The sequence below is a fragment of the Prunus avium genome, chromosome 5 (genome assembly GCF_965620075.1).
Source record: "Prunus avium chromosome 5, drPruAviu1.hap1.1, whole genome shotgun sequence".
Lineage (NCBI taxonomy): Eukaryota > Viridiplantae > Streptophyta > Magnoliopsida > Rosales > Rosaceae > Prunus > Prunus avium.
The window spans coordinates 17,853,389-17,866,480 of record NC_142288.1 but is presented as its reverse complement, the minus strand read 5'-3'; the positions used below and the strand labels follow the sequence as shown (position 1 = coordinate 17,866,480).

The following is a 13,092-nucleotide window of genomic DNA, read 5'->3' as shown; positions in this document are numbered from 1 at the left end:
CGTACAAGCTAACGAAGCTTGTCGCCAAGAAGGAGAAACAAGTCGGACTCTTAAAATTAAAAAAAATAAAAATAAAAAAAATAAAAATAAAAATAAAAGAGCCGACCTCTGAGTTCCATTGAAAACAAGTGGGCCCAACAAGAGCCGACCTCTGAGTTTCAATTGTTGATGTGTGGATCTTCATGTGTGATTACACGTGAGGGGGAGTGTTGGAGTTCCACATCAGTGGGGTGAAAGAAAACAAATGGGTTTAAATAGAATTACCACACTCTAACTAATATTGAGGCCTTTTGTGGTAAAACCCCACACCTGATGGATTGGGTAGGTGGTAAAACGGGGATAGTATTGATGTTGTGTTAGAGTGGGACCCATCGGGCAGATCCAAAAACTTCAATAGATACATTATAATTAAATTTGAAGGAAAAGAAATAGAGCAATTCATAGCTCTTCCTTGTGCAGTGCTGTCGTAACATAAATCCAGTCTTTTGTATCATTCAGGACTTGGAAGCAGGCATATCTCCATAAGACAGCTCATAAGACAAAGCTGTACGAATATATCAGCGATTGTGAAATCGTACAACTCATAAGACAAAGCTGTTTTTTGGTGCATAGTAAAGTAGTGAGTGTTTGCCCAAGTGGGAGAATTGATGTAAGGTTTTGGGCTTCACACTCATGAAGTTTTGAGCATATGTGGAATTTATTTCTTGTTAAATGGCAAAATGAAGTTCTACACTATCAAGTACTATGTATGGGATTAACACATTGTTGGTTTTGTGCTATTCTTCTTTTTCCTTGTGCTCCTATATTTTTCTGACCAATATTTTGGATGACTGGCTGTTTGGCTACTGAAGTTCTCACCATACTTACTGTTTTCTACTTGTATTGGTTAAAGGAAATTGAATTATTGGTGTTTAAAATACAAGTGGAATAAAGTTGAATGCTTTCCATTACATTTTTTGTTTTTTCTCATCTACGTGCAACTTACATGTAAAGTGTTGTTTGAGAAAGAATTGAATGAATTAAAGTTGAGTTCTAACTCTAAGGATTTTGTAGTAAAGTTTATAAAGTATTAATTCATTTAAACGGTATTGATCCATTTTGTAACATGCAAAATACATGCTTGATGAGTGGGAGCATTTAATGATATTCTTTGTGGATGTAACCAGTTAATCACTTAACAATCTAGTTTTGCATTAAGAATTTTAAGGCTAATAAGAACAAAGATTGTTTTGAGTATGTTATCTGTTCTTATTATTTCATTTAGTTTTGTCAAATCGACAGTGGTTAATCAATAACTTTTAGCTTTCAATTGAATTTTGTGATTGCTAATAAGCATTTGATTTTTGTTTCATGCTTGTAAAGGAGAAGGTAAAAGAAAGAATGTTGCATTGGTTCATTGATTCACTGAATAAGGTCATACTTGTTACAATTATGGTTATGTCGTTAAATTTTGATATGTAGAATTAGTGGGAGCTAAGTTTTTATTCCACTTAAATTCATTAATTTTCTTGGAGACAGCTCAATTATTTTGTGTATTGCTGTTTGGTTTAGTTCTTTTATTGGATTACGTGACTTCAATTTTATGTTTACTATTCTTTGACAAATGAATCCAGTTACATGTCATCATATAGTGTAGCTAGCTACAGTCACTACATAAGACATGAATTCATGCCAGTGTCATTAAGGAGAGATCTTGGTAATCTCTTAAGGAAGGGCTTATGAATGAAAGTGACATTTGTAAACACAAATTAAGTTTTGTCATGATCATTCTTCGTCCTAGTCTTGATGGAAGCCTTATGTGATTTTGCACGCTTATATGTGTGGTTGTAAGAACCTTAGATGTTATAAATTCAATGTGTTCCGACAGTTCCATGTAAGTTTATATTTTTGACAGTGGCTTGATTTAGGAATAGAGTGATGTTGAGTTCTACATGGCCATACAGTGATCAACTTTGAAGCCTTGATGATTATTTGACCAAGTGAGAGAATGTAAGACGTTGGATTATTCTAATTACCTACTTAAGTGGTCTTTTAATCATCATAGGGTTGTCTTGGGCTCAATATTGATCAAGGACTCAATTACTACTCGGCCTGTAGCCTTTGTATATGTGTTTAAGTCAAATACATGGGCCAAAGGGATTTGTAATTAATATGGACTAGGGTTTTATTTCCTAATGCAATAAGGACTGCTTGAGAGTTTTTCTTGATGGGAGAGACCCCTAGGCAGATGCATATAAAACACAAGTGCCCCTGCTCAACAGATCAAGCCAACCCACACAAAAGTATTCATGACGCCATCTAGAATGAGTGTATAAGGGACTGGATTGAGGAGAAGAGCTCTTGTGTATGTTCTTGATATTTCGACAGTTTCTAGGGCAAATATGTGTTCTACTTATGTGCAGTCAATAAAGTTGACATTAATTGCATATTCCCAATATTATTTGAATTCTCTCTATTATAGTATTCCTTTCAAGTCTATTTTTTTCTTCTAAAAAAAATTGATAAAATTTAATAATTTGTACAGTTGAGTGCAATTAACTTACGAAAGTCATGGATAAAAAGGATGAGTGCAATTGACTTGCTTGCGCTATTTGCGCCCTGGTTTTGATCTCCAGGTTCCACCAACAAAAAAAAAAAAAGGATGAGCATTAATTCCTGAAGCAGCTGCAGGAAGGTGACAAGAACTATCTCTGCACATTAATTTTTTATTTTAGTTTTATCCCACTCAGAGAAGATTAAGAATTTTTGACCAAAAAAGAAAAAGAAAAAAAGAAAAAGAAGAGGAGTTTAAGACTTGACTTGAGGATGATCATTTAGAAGATAATAATGAAATTGCTTTTCGTGACTCTAGTTTCAAGTCATCTTGCTTAATTCAGAATATTGTTCATTAACTATTAGCCAATCATTGGCTTTGTTTTTTGATGAGCCATTCAAGTCTTTCAACATTTTTAATGTAGTTACAAACTGACACCATACCAAGGTCATAAAAATGATGTTTCCATAAAGGAGCCATTTTTCAGGTACCAATTCATCACATCAGGCTGCAAAACTTCCTCTGCATAATTGTGTTTTCTTGATCTGGAAAACCTCTTGGCCAGTGCCAATTGGATAAGTGAGATAATAATTATCTAAAATGCCATGAGCATAGAATTAAAGCATAATTATACTAACGTCTCAGCATTTGTTGGCAACCAAACAACCCAATCAATTTTTTGTTTCAGCATGAAATTAAATACGAAATTTCGCAGGGACTAAAGTCAGAGATAACCCACCTCCAAGAACAAAGAAGAAGAGCCTAACGCCACGTAAGCCACATTTTCTCCATAGACTAATGGGGATGACCCTAACCTCACGTAACTTACTTTTCAAGTGCTGATGATTTGTTTTTCTTTTGAATGTTTCGCTGATATTTTTGTAGCTCTGATTTGAGCTTTTGGCTATGAACAAAACCACGATTACAAAATCATGCTGTGGATAGCATAACTCAGCCTTTCACCATCAAGCCACCTTGTATTGTCCTTTTTAATCAAGGATTCCTTGAATATCATAAAAAAACTTTGAAACTTCTCTGCTTTTCTTTTATTATTTCTAGTCCAACATATATTTTTGTTTCTAAAAGGAAGAGGAAGAGTTTTTATGAAAAATAGCCAATTACCCATACTTCTATAAATGTCAATTTTTATAAAATCTTTCCGTTATAATTAAAAATCCACTTGAATAGACTTAAATGCCCTAAAAATACATACATAATTGCTTTCCCATCGCTTCACTCTGGTAGATGTTGGTTTGCGTGGTGCTTTATCAAGGTGCCATTCATGACGTATTACGAATTCAGATGCGTTGTTGAATCCTCAAGTTCATCTTTGTCATGCAAAGTTTCTCAAAACATGAAAGGATGCTCTAGATGTTTTTTTTAAAGTTTTTTTCAAAGAAGATATATCATTAAATTCGTACACCAAGTGCAAGAACTTTAAAGAAGCACGATGGATTCTAGCCCAAAAAAAAACAAAAACAAAAACAAAAAAACTATGCTGCAGACCCACCCCATAAACGCAGAAAAGGAAGAACAACACTCACAAGGAGTTCGACTAGTGCTGTAGACGTGCCAACCAAAAATTCAAATTTTAATCTAATAGGGTTTTTCTTTTTAGGTTTATATGAGTTTTAGTTTTGAGGGCATTTAAGTCTATTCAAGTGGGTTTTTTTTATAATTGAAAGTTTTTATAAAAATTGACATTGACTAGAAGTCTCCTTTTTTTTTTCTTTTTCTTTTTTTTTTGTGTGAAGATTGATTATCTAGAAGTCTACACACGTATAGCTAGGAATAATGTACACAATAATTTCCACGCAAATTCATGTGCACAAATCAACGAAATATGTAACCTACTTAAGTCAATCCATGTTCCTTTTTTGGGAGCTATATAAAGTTTGATATACATCAATTTGGACTGCAAAAATCAAACTCTGCAAATCAGTTTGATAAATAATGAATATCATATCCATTATTCTGTTGTTATGGCGCATAATAATACTAAGTTGTTGCTATGGAGCTGCAACAACTAGTGCAGCATCATGGCCTATAGCAAAGCCTAATTGCACAACGCATTGTGGAGATGTTGCCATCCCATACCCTTTCGGGATTGGACCTAGCAAAGATTGTTACTTGGATAAATGGTTTCAAATAGACTGCAGGCACAACAACTCTACAACCTCAGCTAATTACAGCAGGCAAGTGCCTTTCCTCAAGAGCGTCAACCTGGTGCTGCTAAGTATTTCTCCGTTTGAAGATGGCAGGCAATCAGTTCGGGTTAAGAACCCTATTACTTTCTTCAGCTGCGAGGGAAAGGAAACTCGCCAACCCCAGAATTTGAAGGGCAGTCCTTTCATCTACTCTCAGAGAGACAACGTATTCATTGCTGTTGGTTGTGACCTCTTGGCCCGTATGAGCTCAGATTATGGGACTGTCGCTGTATGCGGGACGATTTGTCGAAACACTACAGACGGCGGCAGGGGCGACTGCTATGACAGTAATGGCTGTTGCCGAGGTATTCTTCCAACATACGAACTCACCAATTTTAGTATTGATGAGATACCATCAAATTCATCAACATCAGATGCAAAGGGCGATTGCAAGTATGCATTTTTGGTTGATAACTATTGGTTTGCGGATAACTTCACGAATTTAGACGTGAAGGATATGGACAGCGTTCCTGTGGTGCTAAACTGGATCTTAAACGAACATGACTATGGTGAAAGATTCAGAGGACAAACAGACCAGAGTGGTAACCAGTCAACACCCTTTTGCAACAGCTATGATGATCGGAGAACGATGAATTGTGCCTGTCAGCCAGGCATGGAAGGAAATCCTTATCTCCAACCTTGTCAAGGTACGCAAACTGAATCTCTTCTTTCTGGATTTATAGATTGATCCTTGATTTGTAATCTCAGTGGTCTACTATAAAAATGTAAAGGTATTTACCATTGGAAAGAAACTAAGGGGTGTATTCAATTAAGATTTTAAGAGTGCTGCTATTTCCACCCCTTGTCCTATTTCCCCACCCATCTTATCCTCCCACCCTTGGAAAGAAACTAAGAGAGGGCCCGAATGGAAATGATTATTTAGAAAGCTTTTATTGAAATCGCTTTTGTTAGATGCACCTCAAAGTTTTTGATAAAAATTAAAGTGATTCTTAGAAACTTTGTTTATCAAATGTTCTCAAAAGAGATGAGCGGATCAGTTAGTTTGGGGGCTTACTTTAATGAATATGATTTGGATGTGGCCCAAAGCCCCATTAGGTATTTTACACGAGTTGAAATGGCATCTAAAACATGTCATTAGACAAATCCTGTCCTCTTATTAGCAATGTTTTGAAAAGCGAGGAGTTAGGGTGAGGCGATGTGTAAGCCTCAAAGCGTTGAGGCGTTTTAGCCATGTACCATCACTATTTATTTTCTCTTCACCATCCCCAGGTTTCTGTTATATCTCTATCGAAGAACGTAAAGTCACACATTGAAAACTTTAAGAAAAAAAGTAGAAAATATATAATTAGTATTGGAATTGAGTTTATTCTAGTACCGGAAAGTTTAATTAGTATTAATTATCTTTTCACCTTTTGATGAAATTTGAACATATGCGATTCTTATATGTGTGAGTTTGGACCGAAGCATATCTCTGATCATCATCATTTCAGATATTGATGAATGCAAAGGCAGTAATCTCTGTGAAGGCGGTGTATGTGAGAATTTTGCGGGGGGTTATAGTTGCTACTCAAATATAACTGGCAGTAGATGTACGCATTTAGCTTCGGACCTTGCTGTCGGTAATACTACTACATGCCACTTCAGGACCACATCTGAAAGAGAAATCAAAACTATTATGTTAGGTATATAGTACTCCTATCTTCTTACATCTCTCAAAATAATAATACACCATGGTAATATTATTCAGAAGTGTTGTTCAAAATGTTTTTGCTTGGACGAAGGGTTTATTCAATTATTTTCGTGTTTAGAAATGATGGTTTATTGTTAGAGCAATTGTTGATGCAGGTCTTGGCTCCGGTGTTGGGCTATTGTTACTACTCAATGGTGCATGGTTGGTACACAAAATCGTGAAGATAAAGAAAACCATTGCACGCAAGAAAATTTTTTTCAAACGAAATGGTGGTTTATTGTTAAAGCAACAGTTATCGTCAGGCAAAGTTAATGTTGACAAAATCAAGTTATTCAATTCAAATGAATTAGAAATTGATGTAGGACGAAATATGGTCACTTATGACACTAGGAAAAGAAGGAAGGCGTATCGTTGGGATTTTCTAATTGATTGAAGAAGAATTGGAGCGAAGAAGTGAAAAGGGACATAGCAGGAATTTGCAGATTTGGCGTCCGAGCTCCGATTAGGACGCAAAATACCATTTCGGAAAGGGAACGACGCCACGAGTCAAACTCACAGCTTTGCTGTGATGTATGATGGATTTTGGCATTCTGAGGTCGTTTGGCCTTCCAAAACCGCATTCAAAGTTTCGTAGTTAATTTTCGGAATAAATTCTGTTTTTCAGTTTTAATGTAATAACTCCCCTAGCAGTTACAAGGGTTGAGAGTTGTGTATTTAGGCAGGTTTGTCTAACGTTTTTGTACACTTCAGATTTTAATACAATTAATCAAAGAGAGTTTCTCTTAATTTTCTGGTGGAATCCAGTTCCCTTGTTACTCAAGGTTTTCGTTTGAAACCTTTATTGCTTGTGCTGCGTCAAGGCAGATTTGGCGTCCGAGCTCCGATTAGGACGCAAAATACCATTTCGGAAAGGGAACGACGCCACGAGTCAAACTCACAGCTTTGCTGTGATGTATGATGGATTTTGGCATTCTGAGGTCGTTTGGCCTTCCAAAACCGCATTCAAAGTTTCGTAGTTAATTTTCGGAATAAATTCTGTTTTTCAGTTTTAATGTAATAACTCCCCTAGCAGTTACAAGGGTTGAGAGTTGTGTATTTAGGCAGGTTTGTCTAACGTTTTTGTACACTTCAGTTTTATGAATCAAATAATTCAAAGAGAATTTTCTCTCCAATTTCTTGGTGGATTCCAGATTATCGTTCTTTAGGATTTTCGCTTGAAAATCTATTTGCTTGTGCTGTGTCAAGTGGTATCAGAGCGGGTCTCTCCCGTCTCGGTATTATTGGCTTGTCTTATCAGAGTAGGTTTTGCCTGACTCGAGGTGCCTCCAATGGCTCGTCCAGACGAAGAAGATAGGACCCGTGGAGACGGGGAACCAATCACTCTTAGAGAATTTGATGTTGCAGTTGTTCCATACTTCATGGGGAGCGACTGCATCGAAGGCTTTCTTCAATGGGTTGCAGACATAGAGGAAATATTTGATTCAATAGCGATCCCAGAGGAGAAGATGGTGGAAATTGTTGCATCCAGTTTAGAAGACGATGTTGCTTTTTGGTGGGATCAGTTGCGAAAATCTAGGAAGCAACAAGGTAAAAATCCTATTAGTTCTTGGCATTGGATGAAGAGACTCCTTGTGAAAAAATTCTTTCCTTTTGAATATAATATATATTTATTAAGGAATGGTTACAAGATTGTTCAACCCAATATCATGGTGGGTCTAGAAAAGATGGAGGAAGTTCTCGAAAAGGAAGAAACTGTGATGGATGCTATATTAATTGAAGATCCAATCATCCATAAGATGAAAGAAGAGATTCAAGAAAAACAAGATATTGAGCTTATTGAAACTCCTGTTGTTGAAACATATATTTCAAAAGATGAAGAACAACAATTGGATTCCTCTGAAATTAAAGGCATGGATGAATCTGTATTTGGAGAAGAAAATAATTCATACAAGGAGTTTGATTCTCAACTAGCCTATTCTAATCTTGTTTATGGAATTAATTATATGATTATTCCATCCAAATATGAGCAAGTCCTAATTCTACAAATTGAAGAGTTTATCTACACATCAAGTTCTATGCCTACTCAAGTTCATTTTAACGAGAACTCGAGGTCGAGTTCTTTACAAGTGAAGGAGTCTGATGTAGGACGAAATATGGTCACTTATGACACTAGGAAAAGAAGGAAGGCGTATCGTTGGGATTTTCTAATTGATTGAAGAAGAATTGGAGTGAAGAAGAATTGGAGCGAAGAAGTGAAAAGGGACATAGCAGGAATTTGCAGATTTGGCGTCCGAGCTCCGATTAGGACGCAAAATACCATTTCGGAAAGGGAACGACGCCACGAGTCAAACACACAGCTTTGCTGTGATGTATGATGGATTTTGGCATTCTGAGGTCGTTTGGCCTTCCAAAACCGCATTCAAAGTTTCGTAGTTAATTTTCGGAATAAATTCTGTTTTTCAGTTTTAATGTAATAACTCCCCTAGCAGTTACAAGGGTTGAGAGTTGTGTATTTAGGCAGGTTTGTCTAACGTTTTTGTACACTTCAGTTTTATGAATCAAATAATTCAAAGAGAATTTTCTCTCCAATTTCTTGGTGGATTCCAGATTATCGTTCTTTAGGATTTTCGCTTGAAAATCTATTTGCTTGTGCTGTGTCAGAAATGGCCACCAACAATTTTAGTATTGATAGAATTCTTGGTCAGGGAGGTCAAGGTACCGTTTACAAAGGCATGTTGGCGGATGGAAAAATTGTTGCGGTAAAGAAGTCCAAAATGGTGGACAAAAGCATGCTCTCGGAATTCATCAATGAGGTTGTAATTCTTTCACAAATCAACCACAGAAATGTGGTTCAAATTATGGGTTGTTGTTTAGAGACCGAAGTTCCACTTTTGGTCTACGAATTCATTCCGAATGGAACTCTTTCTCAATATATCCAAGGGCAGATTGAGGAATTCCCACTCACATGGGAAAGGCGGTTGCAAATTGCAACAGAAGTTGCAGGAGCTCTTTCGTACTTACATGGTGCAGCTTCCGTTCCCATATATCATAGAGACATCAAGTCTGCCAACATACTTTTGGATGGAAAATACAGAGCAAAAATTGCTGATTTTGGAACTTCAAGATCAATTTCCATTGATCAAACTCATCTAACCACACGTGTACATGGAACATTTGGTTACTTGGACCCAGAGTACTTTCAATCAAGCCAATTTACGGAGAAAAGTGACGTCTATAGCTTTGGAGTGGTCCTTGTTGAGCTCTTGACAGGGCAAAAACCAATTTCTGCAGTAACATGGTCACAAGAAGAAGAATACAGAAGCCTTGCCGCATATTTCATTACCTCGATGCAAGAAGATCGTCTGTTTAACATTGTTGATGCTCGAGTTCTGAAGGAGGGCTGTGAAACAGAAATCCAGGTTGTCGCTAACCTTGCAAGGAGATGCTTGAATTTGAACGGAAGAAACCGTCCTGCAATGAGAGAGGTTACATCAGAACTAGAGGCTGTACAAATGTCAAGAAAACCTTCCATTAGTGTTGAGCAAAATTCTGAAGGGGTTGATTTTGTAGAAGATGATGCAGTTGGGCATTGGGATGTTGAATCACTTTCAGAAGTGTCGGCTAGCTACTAAAAACATGGGTTTGTTGCCATCTACAAGTTCCCCTCCCCTTCTTGCCTCATTGTTCCTCCTTTCCTCCCTTTCCCCCCTCCCTCTTTTTGGTTCTTTTTTCTGTTTTTTTTTTTTTTGCTTTTGATAACTTGTGTATACTGCCAGTTGGGATATAAATTGTGAATTTTTTTACAGGTTGAAAATTTGGGAAAAGTCAAATTTACAAGGGAGACTTTGCCGAAATTTCGACAAAAAATCTCAATTTTTAGTAAGTGGGCCCGGCATCGGTATGATGTCGGAATTTTTCACAGGATTCATCTCAGGTTCCGAGGAATTCGGGGCGGGTCCTGTCAAGACTTGCCTAATTTATTTATTAATTTTTGTGATGGACGTCAAATGAAACCACGATATTGGAGTGGTGGAGATGTAGGCAAGTGAAAAGCTAAATCCCTAGAATAAGACATTCGTGTTACATCATGCAGATCGTAAAGAATGACGTTTCATATAGTGATGTCACTCTGATTACCTCATGCTAGGTCTGCCGAGTGTCACAAGTGTCAACCTTGTACACATCCCAGTAAACTTTTAAGGACAACTAATCATTCAGCAATCAAACATATGTTATACGGATAATTCATTCAACAATCAAATATACGATTGAAGACTCCCCCCTCCATAATGGAATTGTTAACTTGTTGCATGTTCTTGATTTACATCATCAAAACAAAACCATGAGATGAGACACTGAATTCAACCTTTTCTGCCAAACATTTCACGACAGCAAACCAAAAAAATTTGAACCGCGCGAGCTCGGGCTCGCGCTGCCCTTGGGCCAGCCCGTCTTTGTAGGTCCCACCTTCAGTCCGGGCAAAAGTGGCCCGCTGGAATTGGCTTTCCCAGCCCCGAGCTTGGGCTCCTCGCTGGAGTTGCTCTTAGGTATTTTACAGGAGTTGAAATGGCATCTAAAACATGTCATTAGACAAATCCCATCCTCTTATTAGCCATGTACTATCATTATTAATTTTCTCCTCACCATCCCCAGATTTCTGTTATATCTCTATCGAAGAATGTAAAGTCACACATCGAAAACTTAAAAAAAAGTAAAACATATATAACTAGTATTGGAATTGAGTTTATTCTAGTACCGGAAAGGTTAATTAGTATTAATTATCTTTTTCACCTTTTGATGAAATTTGAACATATGCGATTCTTATATGTGTGAGTTTGGACTGAAGCATATCTCGGGTCATCATCATTTCAGATATTGATGAATGCAAAGGCAGTAATGAGTGTGGAGGCGATGTGTGTGAGAATTTTGTGGGGGGTTATAGCTGCTACTCAAATATAAATGGCTATCGGTAATAATACTACTACATGCCACTTCAAAACCACATCGGGTCGGGCCTCTGAAAGTGAAATCAAAACTATTATTTTAGGTATATAGTACTCCTATCTTCTTACATCTCTCAAAATAATTATGCTGGGCTACTACTCCTTTCAAAGCCAACGGATGAGTGGCTCTTCAAAGAAGCCAACGGGTGGAGGCATCCAACCAACTCAGAAGACCAGCCATCTTTGCTAGCCTTTCCCTTTCAATTTATCCGCCAATAAACCAAATATAAAGCTGCCGACTGCAACTTTGCATATGGTTCCATTAATATTGAGTCAAATAGTCAATTCCTACCTCCAAGCTGCAGGAAGTACCTCAGCACCTTCCGTAATTTATTTTTATTTTTTTTAGTTTTATCCTATTACAGCGTGCCAGTGAAGGAGGAAGTACTTATTGAGGAGGAAATATGAGTAGTGAAACTTCAACAAATCTGACACAAGCACAGTCTGCATCAACTGCGGCTTGTTTCATTTTCTTTTTTCTAGACACTTGTTTCACACCATTATCTAATCACTAGATACAGTGTATCAAGTATCTTGACTTCACCTATTTCACTTTATCACCAGTCATACCTTGCATGTAGCAATAATTGCATTTGAAATTGTAGTGGAACGATTCTGAATTATTTTCCAACCAGAGATAATAGTGAATTTGCTTTTCTTGACATTTGCTTCAAGTCATCTTGCTTTTCTTGACTCTTGCTTCAAGTCATTGGCTTTGTTGATGAGGAGCCATTCAAATTTTTCAACATTTTTAAGTGTGAAAGGTTTCCCAAGGTGATAAAAATTATATGTTTCCACCAAGACCAAGACCAACACTAGAGAGAGTTTGAGGGTCCTTCAGTTAATATAACAAAATGAAAATGGATTCATTCTCTCCATAAACTATAATAATTTCTACTTTTGAGTGGACTTGACTTGTAAAAGCCATGGATCGAGGAATATGGCATTAATTCCTGCCTCCAAGCTGCAGGAAAGGTTTCCCAAGGTGATAAAAATTATATGTTTCCACCAAGACCAAGACCAACACTAGAGAGAGTTTGAGGGTCCTTCAGTTAATATAACCAAATGAAAATGGATTCATTCTCTCCATAAACTATAATAATTTCTACTTTTGAGTGGACTTGACTTGTAAAAGCCATGGATCGAGGAATATGGCATTAATTCCTGCCTCCAAGCTGCAGGAAGTACCTCTGCACCTTCCGTAATTTATTTTTATTTTTTTTAGTTTTATCCTACATTGAGAAGGTTAAGACGTGAGAATGATCATTTGCTTTGCTAATAAAAATTTCAAGCTTTCTACTAGACATCATATAGGAAACTTAAGAAAGGAGGAAGAAGCAAAACAATGGACTTGGTATAATAAGGACCTGAAAGTGCTGAAATTATTTCAATTTGGTTTGAAACTTAACTTTGGTTTCTTTCTAGTCCTTTCTCCATAGACTGATGGGGATGAGCCTAATGTCACGTAATGGCGTAACCAGAAATTTTTCAATGGGTGGGCTAGCTAAAGTTATTAGCTTAAAATCTAATGATAAAGAAGTTTTGGAGATTTGAGTGTTTGGTAAAACCAATTCAACCTGCTTATTTTATAAGTTGCTGTCATTCAAAGCTAAAAAACAGAAGCAGGTGGGGAGCTGCTTCTGAAATCTGCTGCCGGGAGAAGCATGCGGAGGCTTTAATGAAACTTTCAAAATGCCC

General features: G+C 37.0%; 1 protein-coding gene across 2 annotated transcripts; it reads left to right on the top strand.

Moving 5' to 3' along the window:
• The first annotated feature begins 4,447 nt into the window (after positions 1-4,447).
• Positions 4,448-10,023, top strand: LOC110754530 (wall-associated receptor kinase-like 22). 2 transcript variants are annotated; one of them, XM_088253524.1, is made up of 5 exons: positions 4,448-5,387; positions 6,192-6,294; positions 6,361-6,383; positions 6,547-6,739; positions 9,051-10,023. In XM_088253524.1, the coding sequence occupies exons 1-5, from the start codon at positions 4,487-4,489 to the stop codon at positions 10,021-10,023; spliced, it is 2,193 nt and encodes a 730-aa protein (XP_088109650.1). In that variant the 5' UTR covers positions 4,448-4,486. The 2 variants fall into 2 exon arrangements, with proteins under 2 accessions (XP_088109650.1, XP_088109649.1); XM_088253523.1 differs by having other exon boundaries at positions 6,192-6,383.
• The last annotated feature ends 3,069 nt before the right edge of the window (positions 10,024-13,092 follow it).

Bases quoted from the DNA above. Each gene is read 5' to 3' on its own strand.
- LOC110754530 (XM_088253523.1), top strand. From the start codon at position 4,487: ATGAATATCATATCCATTATTCTGTTGTTATGGCGCATAATAATACTA. The intron at 6,384-6,546 runs GTATATAGTACT...TTGTTGATGCAG, and splicing joins AATCAAAACTATTATGTTAG to GTCTTGGCTCCGGTGTTGGG. The intron at 6,740-9,050 runs AGAAATTGATGT...TTGTGCTGTGTC, and splicing joins TTATTCAATTCAAATGAATT to AGAAATGGCCACCAACAATT.